The sequence below is a fragment of the Sphaeramia orbicularis genome, chromosome 9 (genome assembly GCF_902148855.1).
Source record: "Sphaeramia orbicularis chromosome 9, fSphaOr1.1, whole genome shotgun sequence".
NCBI lineage: Eukaryota > Metazoa > Chordata > Actinopteri > Kurtiformes > Apogonidae > Sphaeramia > Sphaeramia orbicularis.
The window spans coordinates 7,816,108-7,835,397 of NC_043965.1; the positions used below are offsets into that span (position 1 = coordinate 7,816,108).

At 34.8% G+C, this 19,290-nt stretch overlaps 1 protein-coding gene across 1 annotated transcript in view; it reads right to left on the reverse strand.

The window, feature by feature from the left end:
• cacna1ba (calcium channel, voltage-dependent, N type, alpha 1B subunit, a) overlaps positions 1–19,290 on the reverse strand; it is a 243,832-nt gene that overhangs the window by 54,670 nt on the left and 169,872 nt on the right. Inside the window, exons 26-27 of the mRNA XM_030143711.1 lie at positions 15,386–15,406; positions 830–926 (exon numbers count right to left, since the gene is read on the reverse strand). Coding sequence (XP_029999571.1) covers positions 830–926; positions 15,386–15,406 — 118 coding nt within the window. The remainder of the gene's footprint in view (positions 1–829; positions 927–15,385; positions 15,407–19,290) is intronic.

Consider the following 19,290-nt stretch of genomic DNA (forward strand, 5'->3'; position numbering starts at 1 on the left):
GATAGATAGATAGATAGATAGATAGATAGATAGATAGATAGATAGATAGATAGATAGATAGATAGATAGATAGATAGATAGATAGATAGATAGATAGATAGATAGATAGATAGATAGATAGATAGATAGATAGATAGATAGATAGATAGATAGATAGATAGATTTTCACCACATTAAATGCACAAGCACATTCTATCTGCTGCTAAAACCTTGTTAAAAATATCATATCATCACAAATATTACTGGTACATATTTCCACCTTAAGAGATAATTGTTGTGGTGAAAAACCAACAGAACATAAAACAAATCAGTTGGTTTACCTGATTATTTTTCTATAAACAAAGTGGAGGATTTCAGAATTATTCATTTGTTATGTTGCTAAGTGTAATAAGAGTCTGCAAAAATGTAGATAAAAATGACTTGAGGATATTTATGTATAAATAAACATGTAAAACAAAAGCACATTCTTAACCAGAGCCTATAATCATCATACAAACTCCAGTCACTAGTTGGAATGTCCTAGATTTTGTTTACCCACAATCCAGCCTAACCACCTTCTACATATTGAGAAAGTGCAAAAAAAAAAAAGTATCAACAAATTAAACTGAGATTATATGCATGCGTGGTTTGGAAAAATGTCCAATGCCAACATTTTATTGTGTTGAAACGCCCATAGCCAAAGGACTGAAGCTGCTGACATGCTGCTCACACTAAACCTCCTTTGTAAACACACTGTGGAGATTGCCCACCTTAACCACAGCTGAGCCCCGGCAACACGACTAAACAATAATTTAGCAAAAGAAAACACAAGGCAGAGCCGGAGCAGAACCTTGAGTTTTGGCAGGCGTTTGATGGTCTTGAGAGGCCGGAGAACTCGCAGAACCCTCAGAGACTTGATTGTGCTGATGTCTTTGCCTTTGGTCCCCCTGCACAAAGCAAAACACAGTCAGACTACGCAAACATATCTGCAGAGAAAAACACCCAGTTCATCAAAGCTCTTCCTGTATAACCGACACAATGGCATGTTCAGGGCATGTATCTGGTATTCAGACTAAACTCTAGCATGACGTCCTCACACTTTGCTAGATGTTGTTTATCAGGTGCTAATGAGGCAACACAAGTGACTCTGAATATCAGCGAACACATCCAGGAGAAACACAAGTCTACAGGAAACATTATTAACCATCACGTCCTGCTTCATGCATGATGCTATTTGTTAGACATTCTAGTGTTGACTGGATATGTGTGGGAAAAATCAGCTTGTAATCCACCAGGCACTGTGGGAAATGTCAGAGTTTAACTGGTTTCACTCAGCAGGATTAGTGAGTGTAGAAGGAGGATACGAATGCACAGTTTGACTAAAATATTGGCTTTATTCGTATAACAGAATACTAAATCTGCAGCACCTAAGATGTTATGCTATATGTCAGAGAACTTTGTTTATGTACAGATGAAACCAAGAGAGAGAATGTGTTAATTAACTCTTTCGGTGCCAGACAGTTAAGGGGCTAATAAGCCTTAAAAGTGCCACAGAATTTGGCCGTTCTTCAGTATTCCGCGTCGTTTTTATAATCGAAGTCTGAATCGTCATCAGAACTAATTTTCTAGCAGATGGGACTGTTTTGACAGATCGCTGTGTTTACGATATTACTACACAATGGCCATCTAATTTGCATATGATTTCATTCATAAATTCATTCATAAAATTTCCCAAGCAGAAAACGAAACGCGAGCTCTTCCTTGGTCAAAAACCGCTCGGTAACATCCGACCGATTGCTACTTAGATTCAAAACGCACCGGACGCAGCCGATGTATTATTGATCGTAATTTGCAAGAAGATTTGAAAGAACGTCATCGAAATGTGAGAAAGAAATAGGGTTGGATGGTTTGTTTGTACACAAATATGGCATGTTCTCCAAAGCCGATCTGATCGGCCCGTGGCACTTTAAAGGTTGTATTCGTAAAGCCGATTTAATCGGCCCATGGCACTGAAAGAGTTAATGATTAACTCGACCTTATGAAAGAAAAGATAATTAAATCCAGTCTTGTTTGATTTGAGGTATGATAATCTGCAGATACAAGAATAAAATACTTCCCTTTCCTAAAGAGATTTTAATAATGTTAATTATCATTTAACTTATGTTTTTTTTTTTTTTTGCAACACTCTAATTAGAGTGCTCTTTCATCTGTTGTTTTGTATGCATGCGTATATGCATATACTATATACGTATAAATGTAAATGTGTCTCAATGTATATATGTTTATACTTGAAAAAAAAGGAAAGGTAAATTGTAATTCTGTGATTGGAAGTGTTCTATTTTTCGTCAATAAAAAGTACTGGGGACAAAAAACAGTTAATTAGGCAACTTTGGTACTGTAATACCATTTTAACAAAGCATTACAAATGAAAGTCCAGTCAAAAGGGTTTTACTGTTTTAATTGACTGTTTCCTGGTTACTATCAGGTACCCCAAAATAAACTATTATACTTAAACCATGCCTTTGTAAAAAGTATATCTATACATTCATATATCTATATTTAAACAGACTAAATTTTAAAGTTTTTAAAAAATAAATTTTGCACATAAAAGCTACTGTTGACTAGATCAACCTATAACTCAGAGCCAGTGTCACTATTGAGCTGTTTGGGTCTATATTAGACCGACACCAGTATCAAATCGTGCATCACTAAATTAATCTGCCAGTTTCTGTTGTAAACATCACAGGCTTCACAAACAGCATGTAGCAATTAATTATACAGAATACTAGTATTTATTCAGGATATCCTCCTGAGACCCAGCCATGCATTTTTGTCCTCGATAGGAGACAAAAGATTGACAGTTTTACTTAACCCATAAAGACCCAGTGCTACTTTTGTGGCAGTTCCAAAATATTTTTTTCTCCATATCTCGTCTTAAGTGATCGATCACCATTTATTATAATATTATCCTCTATATTTTGTGTTTTTTCAGCATAAATCAGGTACTTTCCTATATTTGATTCACTGATCATGTACATGTTCATAAAAGGTCAGATTAAAGTTGAAGGTTATTATATCAAAAACTGAGAAAACTGAAGAAAAAGTAAATATGTAGGTAATAGAAACATTAATTGAACATAAACCCAGTGTCTCCATTCACTGTCATTGATCCAACTCCATGGGTTTTACTGGTGAATCAATGTTGTAGAAGACGACGGTGTTTCCACGGTAACTACAGTCTCTGAACGTCCAAATGGGTCATATCTGATGACCATGAAAAAGATGAATATCTGTATTTTACACCAATTATTTCCATGTATTGATAGGATTAGTGGATCAGCAGGTATTAAACAGTTCAGATCAGTAGATGGTTATGGTTGCTAGTGGCTGTTTGGGTCTTTATGGGTTAAAAAATGCTGTCTGTAGCAAAGGACATTCCATTAAAAAAAAAAAAATCAATCAATAAATAAAAATAATTTTAAAAATGTATCTGAAAAAACGGTTGCATTACGCAGTTTCCAATCAAGACAATAGTTTAATGTAAAAAAGGTAAAACTTTTACTTTCCTGGGTCTCAAGAGGATATCAAGCCATCTAGTGGTGAAACTTCATATTGCAACCAACTAAATAACCCTCACCTCACCCTCCCCTTTGGTGACTGTAAAAAATATGAAAGCCTCTCTGGTGCCAGTCATGTGGTCTTTTGGTTAAGAATAAATTAACTTTAATGTGAACTTTACTGTGTTCAGACAGCAGTCTGGAACCTTATTTAGATTTAACAGGTCATTCTAAGACAAAACACAACTTTTTTTTTTTTAAGTTATTAAACATCAATTACATTACCCTAAATTCCTCTAAATCTTTAAATGTTTTGCAATGGTTAGTAGATTTAATGCAGCTGAAGTGGTGTATTATACTAAAGTAGTGTATAGTCAGTAAAATAATCACACATTTCCTGTTGAAAGTGAATGAAATATGTTATATCTGAGGCAAAAAAAAAGCTGACTAATAGTTTCTGTCTTCCAAATGCCTGGGAGAGGAGGGAATTCATGAGTGTAAGTACAGTTATTCCTGAGCAGCACACACTCGGCAGTCTCACGCATCAGCATGCATCGCCTACCGTTGGACAGTATGAATCACATAATCCTGGTTTTACATGAATGAGTCAGTCTGAAATCTCATTTGAACATGCAGTCAAACTGTTAATTCACAGAAAGGCGTCTTGGGTCCTTTTGTGTAGAGACATGTCAACACACTGTTCTCCATGCAGACGTCCACATTTAGTACTGTGCATCAGGGATCTTTATCATCAAGACTTCTTCAAAGGACAAAGGTCTTCATGATACAGATCTGGTATTAAACAGTTAATGATGTTTCAATGTTCTTGTAACTCGCAGACAAGAGGAGATACAGGTCAAAGTGCAAACAATTCCAGGAGCTTACTGTAGTTGAAGAAAGATAGTGTTTTCCTTTAATCCTTGGTATCCGGAGAGACCCTTCCTAACCACCACAAGTGCGTAATCTGTGCCGTACTGTAGTAATGCCAATGTTTTTAACTTATTTATAATTTTTTGTATTTCATCAACTTGAGCCATAAATAAAAATATCAAATACTCAATAAGTGTCATATTTTTAAGCCTTTAAATACCATGTTTTTATGTAAACAAACCCTATTTTAACATAATAAGCTATTTATTATTAGTATTATTATTACTTTGCCACTTGCTTCTGCTAGTACTTTTTAATATGCAATTCCATTTGTTTTCCATTACTGTTTTTAATAGTTTTTTTTTTTATAGTTATGTTATTGTATTGCTTTTCTCTTGTGGTGTGTGTTGTGTGTATGCTCGGTGATGTGCTGCTTTTGGAACCTCAATCAAGAATCAGTTCAGTTCTTTCTAATCTAATCTAATCTAATCTAACCTAATATTTTTTGATGGAAAAAAAAAAACACAAAAACATTGGTTGCTTTTTTTCCAATATACTACAAAAAATTTGATTTTTTTTTTTTTTTTTTTTTTTTTTTAATCCAGGCATATGTCAATGATTACCAGCAACATTGGTTAATATACATTTTTATTTTCTGTGTCAGGTCAAATGTCCTAAAATGTGCATTTCTTACTCACTTCAGAGAAGGGTGGTAGTGTAGCAATTTTCTATTGTTTACAGTGTGCTGATTTTAGTGGCTGGGTCAGAATTTTAAAAATCATGCAAAAATAAACAACTTTTAAATTCTGACCTAAAACAAATTGTGAAAAATAACATGACCTTTTATAACATGACGTGCAAAGTGTGCCTAATATGCTCGCCCAGATACTGGAAGCTTAATATTCATCAGATAGACCTTCAAGTACTTTCCCAACAATCTTATTTTAAAAGTTCATGGTGAAATAGGGAACATGATGAGACTACAGAGCAGCGCTGGAGTGAACATAGATGGTGTAAAACATCTAAGACATAGATGAGAAAATCTTAAAAGAGAAATGACAAAAAACCTCAGAGGAAGGATAAGCCAAAAATCCTGTCATATCAAGAGTTCTTCAAAAGCTGTATTAAAGTTAAAGGAGTGTGGCCTATGGCTCCTGATGTTCCAGTGCTGAATAAGCACCAAAGACGGCTGAAAACCAAGATAAGAAACACATTTCTGAGGATAAAGTAAAAGTGAATGTTCAGACAGGTCGTCCTATCTTATATTAAAAGCTTAAAAAAACATGAGGTTTAAAACTCAACAAGTAAATAAAGTAAGGGATTATAAGAAGGTATTAAAGCACAGGCAGAACAGCAAGTTTTTAATTAAATATTACTTAGTTCACAGTTTAGCTATAAATCCTATAGCAAACTTTAATTATTTCCACTCAGGATTAGTGGGTGTAGGAGTAAAATACTAGAGAATATTAAATCTGCAGAAGTTAAAACATTATGTTAAATGGAAAAGAGTGTTGTTTTTGTAGAGATTATGGGGCTATGTGTAGTATTTCAACTTCCAAGTATTAAAAAAACCCTGAGAATAAAGAGCTGTGAAGTCAAAGATGCCATGAGATATGAATTAAATTTATATTACACTGACAGGTATGGGGATTTTTGTGACCACTGGTAGTGTAGTGAGTCACTCAGGTGGATGAGAAACAACTTATAGAGACAAAGAAAGAGACTGATTAAAGCTAGAAGCCATATTGTTTTCTCCACTGGACACAGCTGTAAATGTAAAGAATGGAGTTTGATGCTGAAATGGCAGTGTTTCTTTTACACAGGTGAGTTTGATTCTGAGGCTTATGAAGGTATAAAGTTATTATGGGATGTTATTATCTTTGTTAAGTTGCTGTTTGATCCACAGTCCAGAATAAACTGTGACACTTCTGACCTTATTTGTTGGATTCCAAACAGATCTTTGGTGCAGCTACTGACAACACAAACCATACAGGAAACAGAGGTGCTTTGTGGTTTTACTGTGGCTGCTTTCTGCTAAAAACAGAGCTAAGCTAACAGAGCTATAATGTAAACTATCAGCTGACGCAGCATATGAAGATTATAAGACATAGTGTTATTTTGAGCCACTGTCAAAACAAGTTATTTATTTATTTGAGTGCTGTGCTCTGAATTCTGCACTCTGAACGTTGTCCCAGTGACAGATTTAAATCAATGTCGGATTTTACCTACCGGCACCCCTGGCTCGGTACCTGCTGCCCCCCTGTCGTTTGAAAATTGCCTTGATACTTTTCAGGATGCGACAAATTACCAGTCTACGCAAAATACAATGAGGACGCTGATTGGCTTAGTGGCAACAGACAAACAGATATTTTGCGAAACAGTATTGTGTCAGTAGCCACTTCATTTTTTTTTATACTACTGTCATTTTTTTTTTTTTTTTTTAAATGTACCCTATTATACAGTATATCTCTATTTTGCACATATTTTTATTGCACACTATTTATATATATATATATATATTTTTTTTTTTTAAATATATGTCTGTATTTTATTGTGTTGTGTAATGACAATAAAGCCTATTCTATTCTATTCTATTCTATTCTATTCTATTCTATTCTATTCTATTCTATTCTATATGATGGAATAAACAAAATGTGATATGTATGAGTCTGGAGAGAGGAACAGGCAAGAACAACAGTGGTCAAACCAAACCAAAGAGCCAATATAAACTCATGGTCAGCAGGGTTTTTCTCTCCTATTATAAGTCTTAGGTGCAGCACCCAGCCATTCTGGACAACACTTAAAAATAAATCACAGCACGGTTAGTGTGTATAGCACCAAAACTGACCTGACTGGTTTGCACAGATACAACGGTTGCAGATGGTCCACTGTGGACTTTGCCAGGTCATATTTTTCAGCTTTTTGGGTGCTGTCTACGAGCTGCACTACTGATTTTTATGCATAAATATGGTAATATAATGGTCCAAAATGAGTGAAAAATGAATTTCCTCAAGGGAGGGCCCCAAACCACCCACACATGCATCTATGTTTTCAACAAACAGAAAATATGCTGATATGAATGCAAATAGATTTCATACTTTTTGTTGTTAGTGTTTCCAACTTTCTTACACAAACAACATAGAAAAGTGTCTAGTGTTAATTCGTTGGTGATTTTGGTTGGTTTAAGTGTCAGTACTACAGTAAAACCCTTTAAATTAATAGACAGAGTGTGTTAGAGATGTTGCATCTTTCTGCCAAAGAAAATAAAGAGCAACCAAGCAAAACAAAAAGGTCTCTACCTGTTACATGTAATGTTAAGAACATACCAATGAAAACCCAGTCAATAGATCTGTAGGGTTTTTATCCACTGTTCACATGGACTAATTCCTGCAGACTGTGCATTCTGACTACTGTCTTAACCGTCCTGTAAACATCTGTCTATCATGCCATAAAGTGACATAAAACATAAAGCCAACGAGATGAACGATGACAAAGCACAGCTGCCCTCGGCCGATCAGTGAACTGTTCCTGTTTATTGTCTGTCTCTGCCATACGTCGGGTTATTTATGCTCCGCTTGGGCAGCAAAATGGAGCGATCTGAATACTTTTACGTCACACGCCACAGGATTTACGACCTGTTCCGACGCTACGGTTACGAGCAGCAGAATGAGATAACAGCTCAGCTGTAAAACTAAATTAAGTATGTTTTGGTGCAAGTATAATGCCACCTGCGTTATGTTTTATTTCAGCAAAATAATCAAACACTGAGAGACAAAACACTGCATTTTGTTTGTTTTATACTGACTTGGTTTAAAATATTTAGTATTAAATGTTGTTTTTTTAATGTTTAGATTTAGTCACTAGTTGATTAGGGTTAGGAAAAGATACCAAGGATATGATATTAGAGAGCAAAGGTATTAGAAAATTACAAGAGATTTAGTAAGATTTAGTTTAGTAAGAAAAAAGGTTCCTCCCAATGTCAAGCATATCTTAACTTTAAAACAGTGGTTCTGTCTATAAATAAATAAATGAATAAATGTAGGTGAAAAATTGTGCCATCACAACCATCAGTTCATCCATCTGAAAAGGTTTGAGAAACAGATAAAAAATAATTATAAAAACATATTTTGAAAACAAGAAAAATAATACCAATAATCATAATGAACAGAAAAATAAATATGAAAAAATACCTAAGACATGAAAAAAAGACAATAAAAATAAGGAAAAGAGGAGAATACATGAAAATATAGATTCAGAAATATATTCCGAAAATGTTGTTAGAAAATGGCTTGAATAAAAAAGATTATGAAGAAGTTGAAGAAAAAACAAGATGATGAACAAGAAAGGAAAAAAAAAAAAGATAATCTGTAAAACAGGGATATTTTAGGGATTAAAAATGGGATTAAAAGCATTGTATTTAAGTGAACAAGTTATTTCCTAATACTTAAACCAAACCACCATCTCATCCCAACCCCAACTGAAGCCTGTTTATACCTAAACCTTAAAATCCACAGGAGGATTTTTGTTTTTCCATAATCCATCCCAACTCCCTTGATGCAAACAAACGTATCACTTGTAATGTAAAGCACTGGCATTGGTAGAAATTGTTAGAAATGTAGTTTCTGTGAGACTGGTTTGTATCTTTAAGGATTATACAAGACAACAACTGACAGCAGTGTGTGATGTGTTGTGCAACGTCTGTTGAAAACTAAAGTGGCTGTAGTTGGTTCAAACAAAGCTGCTGTCAGAAGTAGTTGTGTAAAGAGTAAAAAAATAAAAAAACAACATTTGAGAGGGTACTTCAAACCACAGTGTCTGTCTTTTACTACGCAGAGTGGTGTTCAGTGTCTTGGACTGAGCATCAAACTGCAACACTTTTGTAGCATCAACTGTTAAGACACCATGTCAACCGAAAGCACATTTCAACTGCTGATGCTCACACATTTTATACACTATATGGACAAAAGTATTGGGACATGGTGAATTCAGGTGTTTCTTTTCTAACAGGGGTCTGGGATACAAAACAATAATGACAAATGTCAGAATATAATTTTGTATTGTGATAAATATCATTGCATTGGTTAGTTTGGTTTAAATTGTTATTTTTGCTTTCAAAATGCCTCAGATTATTTTTTACTTCATTTCTCTCAACATTGATTTTAGTTTTCTTTTTTTTTATCCATGATTATGATTTTAAATGTTCTACCTCTAAATATCTAAAATATTTTTCTTGCTCTGACTGTGAATAATAATTTTCTACCACAACTAACCATCTATTTTCTTCACATCTCACTAAGGAAGAAAAATCTCCCATTAAACTTTAAGGAAATATTGATGTTTATAAACTATATGGACAAAAAATATTAGGACACATCATGGCTACAGCTGTAAGATGTCCCGTTTATGCTGATTTGAGCAAAAAAAAAAAAAAGAAAACATAAAATATTGACATTCATATCTCAAATCAGCATAAAAAAGGGACATCTTAGGAGCTGCAGCCACGATATGTCCCAATATTTCTGTCCATATAATTTTTAAACATTAATATTTCCTTGAAGTTTAATGGGAGATTTTACCTCCTAAGTGAGATGTGAAGAAAGCAGATGGTTATTTATGTAGAAAATTATCATTTATAGTCAGAGCATGAAAAACATTATAGAAATTTAGAGGTAGAACATTTAAAATCATAGTCACGGATATATATTTTTTAAAAAACCGACATTGACAGAAATTAAGTAAAAACCATCTCTGAGGCATTTTGGAAGCCAATGCAATGATATTTATCACAATATAAAACTATGTTATGACATTTGTAATTATTGTTTTGTATCCCAGACCCCTGTTAGAAAAGAAACACCTGAATTCAATGTGTCCACATACTTTTGTCCACATAGTGTACATGCAAGACCCAGAAAATCTCCAACGGTGCAGATGAGGCTTCCTCTAACCAGTATTCATAAATGTAGACCGAACTCACCATATTATGTTTGCACTTATTGTTATCCACGTCTCGCTTTTCTAAGGAAGTGGAAACTCTGCAACCCTGTCAGACCCTCCTAGTCCATGCAACTACGTCCATGCTCTGATGCACATTAGCCTAGCATGCGTTCACAGTGACGTGAGGCCAAGAGGATTCGTAGACCACACACTCACACAGCCACAATGAGATTTGAGGGGGAACTACATAGATATTCTGATAGCTTTCAAAGAATACACCTCGACCTGCATGGAAATATTGAAGAAAACAGCAGTCGGAGCCAGTTTGGATTTGGTTCAGGGGCTAAAATGTGACAAAAACGTGTCGCCGAGGGAGGTTGCAAGGGTTCAAATGATAATGAGGACATCTGGCTCAGAACTGTTCATCATTTTCCTGGAACGAGAACAGAGAGGTGGGACGTGAAACCCAAATCCCTCTTCTACTATCTCTGCACTGCTCTATTTTTACATCCGAGTCTTTATTCGACAAGAGTATTGATTACACTACTCAGCAACCCTGCACAATAACAAAACAGCTTCAAGGATATGCTCAGGTTTGGGCAAATCTGTCTAAATGCTATTTGTTAACCCATAAAGACCCAAGCATTCACTGTCAACCAAAAACATCTCCTGATCTAAACTGTTTAATACCTGTTGATCCACTAATCCTATCAATGCATGTAAATAATTGGTGTAAAATGCAGTTTGACATCTTTTCAGGGTCATCAGATATGACCTATGTGGACGTTCAGAGGCTCCATAGTTACCATGGAAACACTGTCATCTTCTACAACATTGATTCAGCACTAAAACTCACGGAGTTGGATCAATGACAGTGGATGGACACATTTGTTTTTTATATATATTAATAAATAAAATGAACAAAAACAAACCAAAAAAACCCCTACAAATCCGTACTAATCTGCATTACATTTTGGTGACCCCGTTACATGGTAACATGTATTTTGTACATGTTACCGCGTATCGGGGACACCAAAATGTAATGCAGATTAGTACGGATAGACCCATAAATAAGCAAAAAAGTTACGACAATAAAGTAAAAAACAGGATAAAATAAGGAACAAAATGAACAAAAAGAGCCAAATTAATTAACAAAATGAACAAAACTGAATAATAAATGAAAAACAAAAAACAAAAACCAAGTAACATGACAAAATAATAAGTGATAAATGGCAGTGGATGGAGACGCTTGTTTTTATATTCTGTTGATACATTTGCTGAAAAAAGTCCCTTTTTTGCCAGCTCTCTCTGTTTCTGATATAATAAGCCTCAACTTTAATCTGAACTTTTATGAACATCTACATGATCAGTGAATTAAATATAGGAAAATACCTGATTTTCACTGAAAAAATGCAAAATACAGAGGATATTATAATAAATGGTCATAAATCACTTAAGAAAGGTTAAATATAGAGAAAAATTCACTTGGGAACTGCCACAAAAGTAGCACTGGGTCTTTATGGGTTAATGTGTCATAGATACGTTCACAGAGTCATACCAGTGGCTGTAATTTTTCTGAAAGACGACTTCATAATGGAAGTAATGGAAACTAGAGGTAAATCAAAAGAAAATACAAATATTTGACAAAAATCAATGGAGAGAATCAGTTATTTTTCATTTTGGCTCAATTGTGCTGTCATATACTGATCACTTTGGATATCTCGGTTTGACATTAGATCAGGGGTGTCAAACCTGTGGCCAGTGGACCAAAACTGGGCCGCCAAAGGCTTTACTCCGGCCCATGGAATGAATTTTGGACATGCAAAAATTACACTGAAGATATTAACAGTCAAGGGTGTTGAGCTCGTTTTAGTTCAGGTTCCACATACAGACCAATATGATCTGAAGTAAAAACATAACTTAATAATCTATAGATAATTTTCTTCTTAGTTTAATGTGAAAAAAAAAAAAAACATTATGCCTATAAATAATGAAAACTCCAATTTTTTTCTCTGTTTTAGTGCAAAAAAAAATTATGAACATTTACATTAACAAACTATCCTTAAACAATAAAATGTGAATAACCTGAACAAATATGAACCTGAAATGTCTAAAGAAAAATAAGTGTAATTTTAACAATATTCTGCCTGTTATTAACTGTTTTGTGCCTTTGCAGAGCTGGCATGTAATGTACATGTATAAATGATAAGCTGAGGCATAATATTGCTAAAACTGCATTAATTTTTCTTAAGAAATGTCAATGTTTTCAGGTTATTCACATTTTTTTTTGTTCTGATAGTTTGTAAATGCAAATATTTTCATAATTACTTACTAAAACAACGAGAAAAGTTTGGAGTTGTCATTATTTATAGATTATTATGCTGTTATTTTACTGGTCCGACCCACTTGAGATCAAATTGGGCTGAATGTGGAACCTTAATGAAAATTAGTTTGATACCCCTGCATTAGATGAAAACGTGACATTTTACAGCACCTATCAGTGTTCAGCTCAGTCAGTAAATAGAACACTAGGATCTGTATTGAACAAAGTTTAACAATGTCTTCTTTCTTGACTAAACTTTTGGTATTTTTCGTGTAGTTTTATGAACATACACGTGTAAAACTGCACATTATGGAGCTACTCAATCTTTTTGTAGAAAGTGAAATTAGCTAGTCTTAAGCCCTATTTACACTTGACTAGTATTACCTGTGAACCTCTGGTGATCTGTAATAAATGTGAATGTCGTTTGTGATCTTAATCACACACAAATCAGCAACCTTCCATCACATATGACCTACAATATTTGAGTAAACGCAGACATCTCTGTAATTTGGTGAGAGATGCAACATTCTTTGTCCCCTCTGTGCAGTTATTCAGCCTATATAATGTATGTGTATTCCTATATGTTACAAGATGTAATGGATGTGAAAGATCTCGAATGTTTTAGAAGAGCAAAATCTGAAAAGATGGATAGACGACAAACACGACAGCTGCAATAAGGAACATCTTTCTATCTTTCAACATTTATATGTATGTGGTGAACTTGCTCTTGACATCAGAACTGAAGAATAATGTCAATGAATTTGAGTAAAAAGCGGACATTTAGACATGAGAGGATAATTTTCAAATCACCAGAGATCCACAGCTTTTACTACAAAGGCTGATTCACACAGGATTAAGATTCCAGATGACCTCCACAATTCTCACATATTGTCAGAGGTTCACAGATAATATTAGTCTTGTATGAATGGGGCTTTTGACTTGTGATTATGTCTCAGATCAGAGATTCACTGAAAAGATATTTATAAAGCAGAAATGCATGTTCAGACACGATGGAAATGGGCAGGACTTTGCGTCTCTATTAGTCTAGGATTCCTAGACTATGGATTTTGCTCTTTCTTCTCAATGGGGGATGATTACAGCCACCACTGACTCTCGTACATGTACAGTACTGTGTAAAAGTCCTGGTCCAACATTATGTTTGTTGGTTTAGTAAAGTTATAATGACCACGCATATGCATTTGTATGTCTCTGTTTTACGCTATGTATTAAGTATATTTCTTTAATTATCATATTGATAATATATTGTCTAGTACATATTGTACGAATTGCTGCTCTGATTGTGTCTTAATATAGTGTTATAATATGTAAATATGTACATATTATATATTCAGAGCTATATATACACGTTTGCACATTTAGAACTTTATGTGTGTGTGTGTGTGTGTGTGTGTGTATATATATATATATATTTTTGTTTGTTTGTTTGTTTTTTTTTGTTGGTTTTTTTTTTGTTTTTTGTTTTTTTTTGTCTTTTTTGTTGTGTTGATAATTTCTTTCCTGCTAATTTTTACTATACCTGTAACGCACAATAATTTCCCCCAGGATTAATAAAGTATTCTGATTCTAAAGATCCAATTGGAATATATGTGATGTATGCAAAAACAGCTTCTATGAACCAAAATGGTCGTATTTAGCGTGAAATCCTCTTGTATTTAACATGTCTTTAACCCTTTTGTTCACACAAAATGAGATTTATAGCCTTAATTTTCTGATGTTTTATACCAGGTTTCATTCAACACACTTCAGATGTTTCTCATTGTTTGTGCTGCTTCTTGTCATGGGGTCAGAGGTCACACTAAATAGTGACTTTACAACTCATTTAGTTCAGTTTTTGTGTCTTTTAAGGCTGTGCACATCTTTTCTGTATTTTCTTCTTGTATCTAAAGAAAAGAGAATGAGAAATAAATATGTATGTTCATTTCAACCCTGAAAAATAAAGGTGGAACAGTACTGTACTGTACAGTACTGTATATTTAAAAAAGTTAGACAATTTAAACCAGAGCATATAAACTAAAGCCATTTGAAGTCTTAGTGAGTCTTTATATCAGTTGAGAACATCTCCCTCCAGTCATATTCAGTCCTATATTATGAGTTTGCTACTGTATTTCCACGCTTCTTTACTCAACAAAAACAGTTATTATTCATAAAAATCTGTGGAAACAAAGTCATTCCTTCACCTTTTCATAGTTTTGCTTCTGGTCTGTCATCCTGATGATAAACACAGACTGTGTACTGGTGGACTACATGCTTTCACTGCAGTGCAAACTACTGACATTACTCAAGTAGAGAAAAGAGGAACTGAAGGTTGTGCACGAAAATTAACAATTTTAGTCAAAAACGCGTTTAATTCTAAAAAGAATTGCTTTGGATGTTTTGTTCACCGATGCAAAATGAATCCCAAAAGAGCAAATTTAGACATAAAGTGCTCCAACCTTCAGCATTTTGGTAGGTAGAGGCAGGTTTCATTTGAAAGCTGTCAGACAGATGTTACTGTTGTGTTAAAAAGGAACTGGATTCTATGTAGTATGAGTTTGATATGTTATACAGGAAGCTCATCTACGCATAAGAAGAATGGCAGTTAGAAGAGGCTGGGTTGGAAGGGGTCGGGGGAAGGTACAGTATGGGTTAGGGTTTGAGGGGAAGGGGGGGGGGGGGGGTCAGGATGAGTGGGTTGGGGCGGCATAGGGGGGTTCCCCACCTGGTCACACCTTGTTGCGATCTACTTGGGGGAAAACAGTGGTAAAACAAGGTACAGCACATTTATGGATGCTTCACACACACAAACAAAATAAAGCATACGTTTGCATCAAATGACAACAGCATAATAGTTTCTATTAATGAAAACAGACTCTGTATATTTTGGTTGGTAGCAGACAGCTGGGTGAGTTAAAGCCCAGGCTCCACAATGAATTACAGGAATTTAAAAGAAAAACAAAACAAAACATAACAAAAAAAAAAACTGGGGTGATTGAAAGCTAGATGTGCCTGTTATTTTTGTAGCTGGCATATGATTGAAGTAGCACACAAATCAAGATGTAATCATGACAGGCACTTGTAAACTGCTAGAACTTTGCAATCTCAACCAAAACATTAAAGTAAAAGGGGAAAAAAAGAGCAAAATGCTAAGGAAACAGCCCCTAAATGAAGTTTTCTACAGAATAAAAAATATAATTGTAGCAAAATAACAAAATAAACATTGACATCCAACCCTACAAATGCTAACATCTACAAAAGGCATTGCAGTTCGCAGCATTAAATATGAAAAGCACCACTTGAGTGACTATTGTAGTGAGATGACACAGATCCACACATTCAGCGTTCAATGATCTGCTGTGGTTCGTTTTTCTTTGCCGCAAGCAGTCGATCAAATGGATGGCAGAACGAACCCCGGAGACATGCATGGAGAATAAATGGCAGCTGTCAGTCATACAGGACCTTCCATCTGTATCTGCCAATATGACAGCTACCTGAAGCTAACAAGTCGGATTTAACCTGCACCACATGGGAGAACAACTTTATAAGATGACATTATGGAATAAATACTGACTCTGGTTAAATACATATTATTTCTTTTTCTGCAATTGCTGATATTTTTTGGCCAATTGGTGGAACGAGAATGAGCTTGAAATCCAACACTGACATCTGACATTATTAATATGCAATAGCATTACTAGGCGTCCAATAGTCCCAATATTCGCTGTCCTTTTGGCTCTTTTGTGGCATCCCAGTGCCAGTGATGAAACATAACTAATTAAATTTGAGCTACTTGTACCTCATTTGAGTATTATTACCATTTTATGCAGTTTTATTTTCTACTCCACTATATCTCAGAGGCAAGTATTACACTCTTTACTCCACTACATTTATATGACAGCTTTTATAACTTCTCAGAATGAATATTAGATGTAAAGATAGATTACCTTCTGTCATTTTATCTCATAATGAAAAAGCTTGAAAAACAGAGTACACTCATGGTCAAATGTTTAGGGAATAACAGAAATAAATTCTTTGCTTAAATGTGATTTATTTGCCATTAAATTTATTCAAAACCTATATATACAATGCTTCTAATTGTGCTTCAATATACATGAAAAAAATTAATAAAAATGAAGTAGCAAATTTTGCAAAAACAAAACTTTATCAGTCCCAAAACTTTTGGCCAAGAGTGTAGAGTCACATCCAGGTCACTTCTTATGGAATCTCATCAGCAAATGGTAATTATAACTATCAATCATGTATTTCACCACCCTACCTATCTGAAAATGCCTCTGATTAGGGAAAATTACATCTCCAGTCTACAGAAATTGGTTCGTGTTTCCTCTAAAACCACTTGAATGACAATATGCTTAAAGGTAACTGGGATTTTTACCCAACGATATTAAAAAAAATCTAACAAACTTTAACAGACGGATGTAATGTTTCCATTTTGGGCTCACTTTAAAATTATCCCCCTTCTTAAATTTAAACAAAATATAGAAACCATGTTGGATTCACTGGAAAATATATAATCACAATGATGAAAACACAGCTGTTTTTCTGAGCTCATGAAGACTTGACTTTATAGAAATATGTGGTTCTCACGGCTCTGAAATGCTACAAATATATCATGATCTTATAAAATGATGATGCAGTACTGTAGGTAAAGTACCAACAGCTTTCCAATTATTTAAGATGAGCTTAACAGCAGTAAAACTCAATATTACTACAAAATTTATCGAAAAGGTTGTGTATAATAGATGCTGAAAGAGACTATTTTGCTACACAATGATGACTACAAGCTACTACATATGTTTAAGACTGTGAATACGTATTATTTACCTGTAGTGGAGTATTAGTACTTTTATTTAAGGATACTTTACTTTAAAAGATCTAAATACTTCTCCCACCACTGCCTGCTGCTGATGAAATCCAAACCAATCAGTGGAAAAAGTTAAAAGTCTCTATCAGAAGACAAACTGTACTGACTTGTGTAGATATTTTTTTTAATCAAAAGCAGGGGTGTCAAACTAATTTTAGTTCAGGGGCCACTTAAAGCCAAATCTGATCTGAAGTGGGCTGGACCAGAGAAATAATAACACAATAATGTATAAATAATGTCAACTCCAAACTTTCCTCTAAGTAAGTAAAATTATGTGATGAAAATGTTTACATCTACCATCTATCCTTTAAAACAATGTGAATAACATGAACAAACTGAAATTTTTTAAGAAAACTAAGTGCAATTTTAACAATATTATGTCTCAGTTTATCATTTACACATGTAAATTACAATTTACAGATCATAGTGGATCAACATATACACAAAACATCTAATAAGCAGAATATTGGTAAACTTGCACTTCAAACATGTCAAAATGTTCATATTTGTTCAGGTTATTCGCATTTTTGTAAAATGATGGTTTGTTTTAAGAAAATGTTTTTATTTACAAAGAGAAAAATGTGGAGTTGTAAGTATTTATAGGTTATTATGATAGTATTTTACTGATCCGACCCCCTTGAGATTAAATTGGTCTGTGTGTGGAACCTGAACTAAAATGATTAATATCTTCAGTGTAATTTTTGCATTTCACAAATTCATCCCACGGGCCAGACTGGACCCTTTGGCGGGCTGGATTTGGCCCCTGAACCGCATGTTTGACACCTCTGCTATATTGATATAGCAGCTTCATTTCCAGTTGATTTGTTTTTATTCCATAGTGCCATTGCTCAGATCCAAGCAGTTTTTTATCCAGATTGAAGCAGCTGAGTCAGATGTGTGACTGTTGGCTGCTGATTTAAAGCCCACAGTGTTCAGTCTGACAGATACAGGTTAAACTGAGCAGCCGAGAACATACACTTTGTAAATGATGTGTAAATGATGTGACAGTATGGTCACTGGGTAATCATTTAAAACCTATCGCTAACATCACACATGTCATACGGTGTCTCTAATGTGCATGCTAAGATCACACAGAGAAGATCGATATTCTCTGAGATACACTCAGGCCCCCCGGCAGCAGCTTGCTTGTTGCATTAGCGAGCCCCTGGTGAATTAATAATAGAGAATGTAAAGTGAATGGTATTATCCCAGTCCAAGCAGAGCTGTGGCGAGGCAAAGTGCTGATGGAAATCCCTCCCATCAGAGGATCAGGAAAGATGAGGATGAAGAAAGATGTATGTGTCATGCTCCTCGGCAGTGAGCGAGGGCATGGAGGAATGATCTTTAGCCAGGCACATGAAGGTTAAGTACGTGAAAGTCTAAGATGGACGACGAGGTGCGAATGAGTCCCAGGAACCATAATGCACACTGCAAAAAGCACCCGCCCTAACAAGCAGTTTACTTCACATACTGCACATCAGGGATTTATCTCCTACCGTTGCCGATTTGCACCAATTCCCAAATTTGATGTAGTTTGAAATCTGTTACAAAGACTCAGGTTCCTCTAAAAAAAACACGGCTCAACTGAGAAAATTTAGGAGTGAAGTGCAAGTATGTGGCCTTATATGTGTGCCCTTCACTTTTAACGGGACATTCTGGGCACTAAAAAAGGTTTTCACAAGCATATAAATAGTATGTTTATCTTGGACTGTGTGATATTACACAGATATCTGCAGTCATTTCAT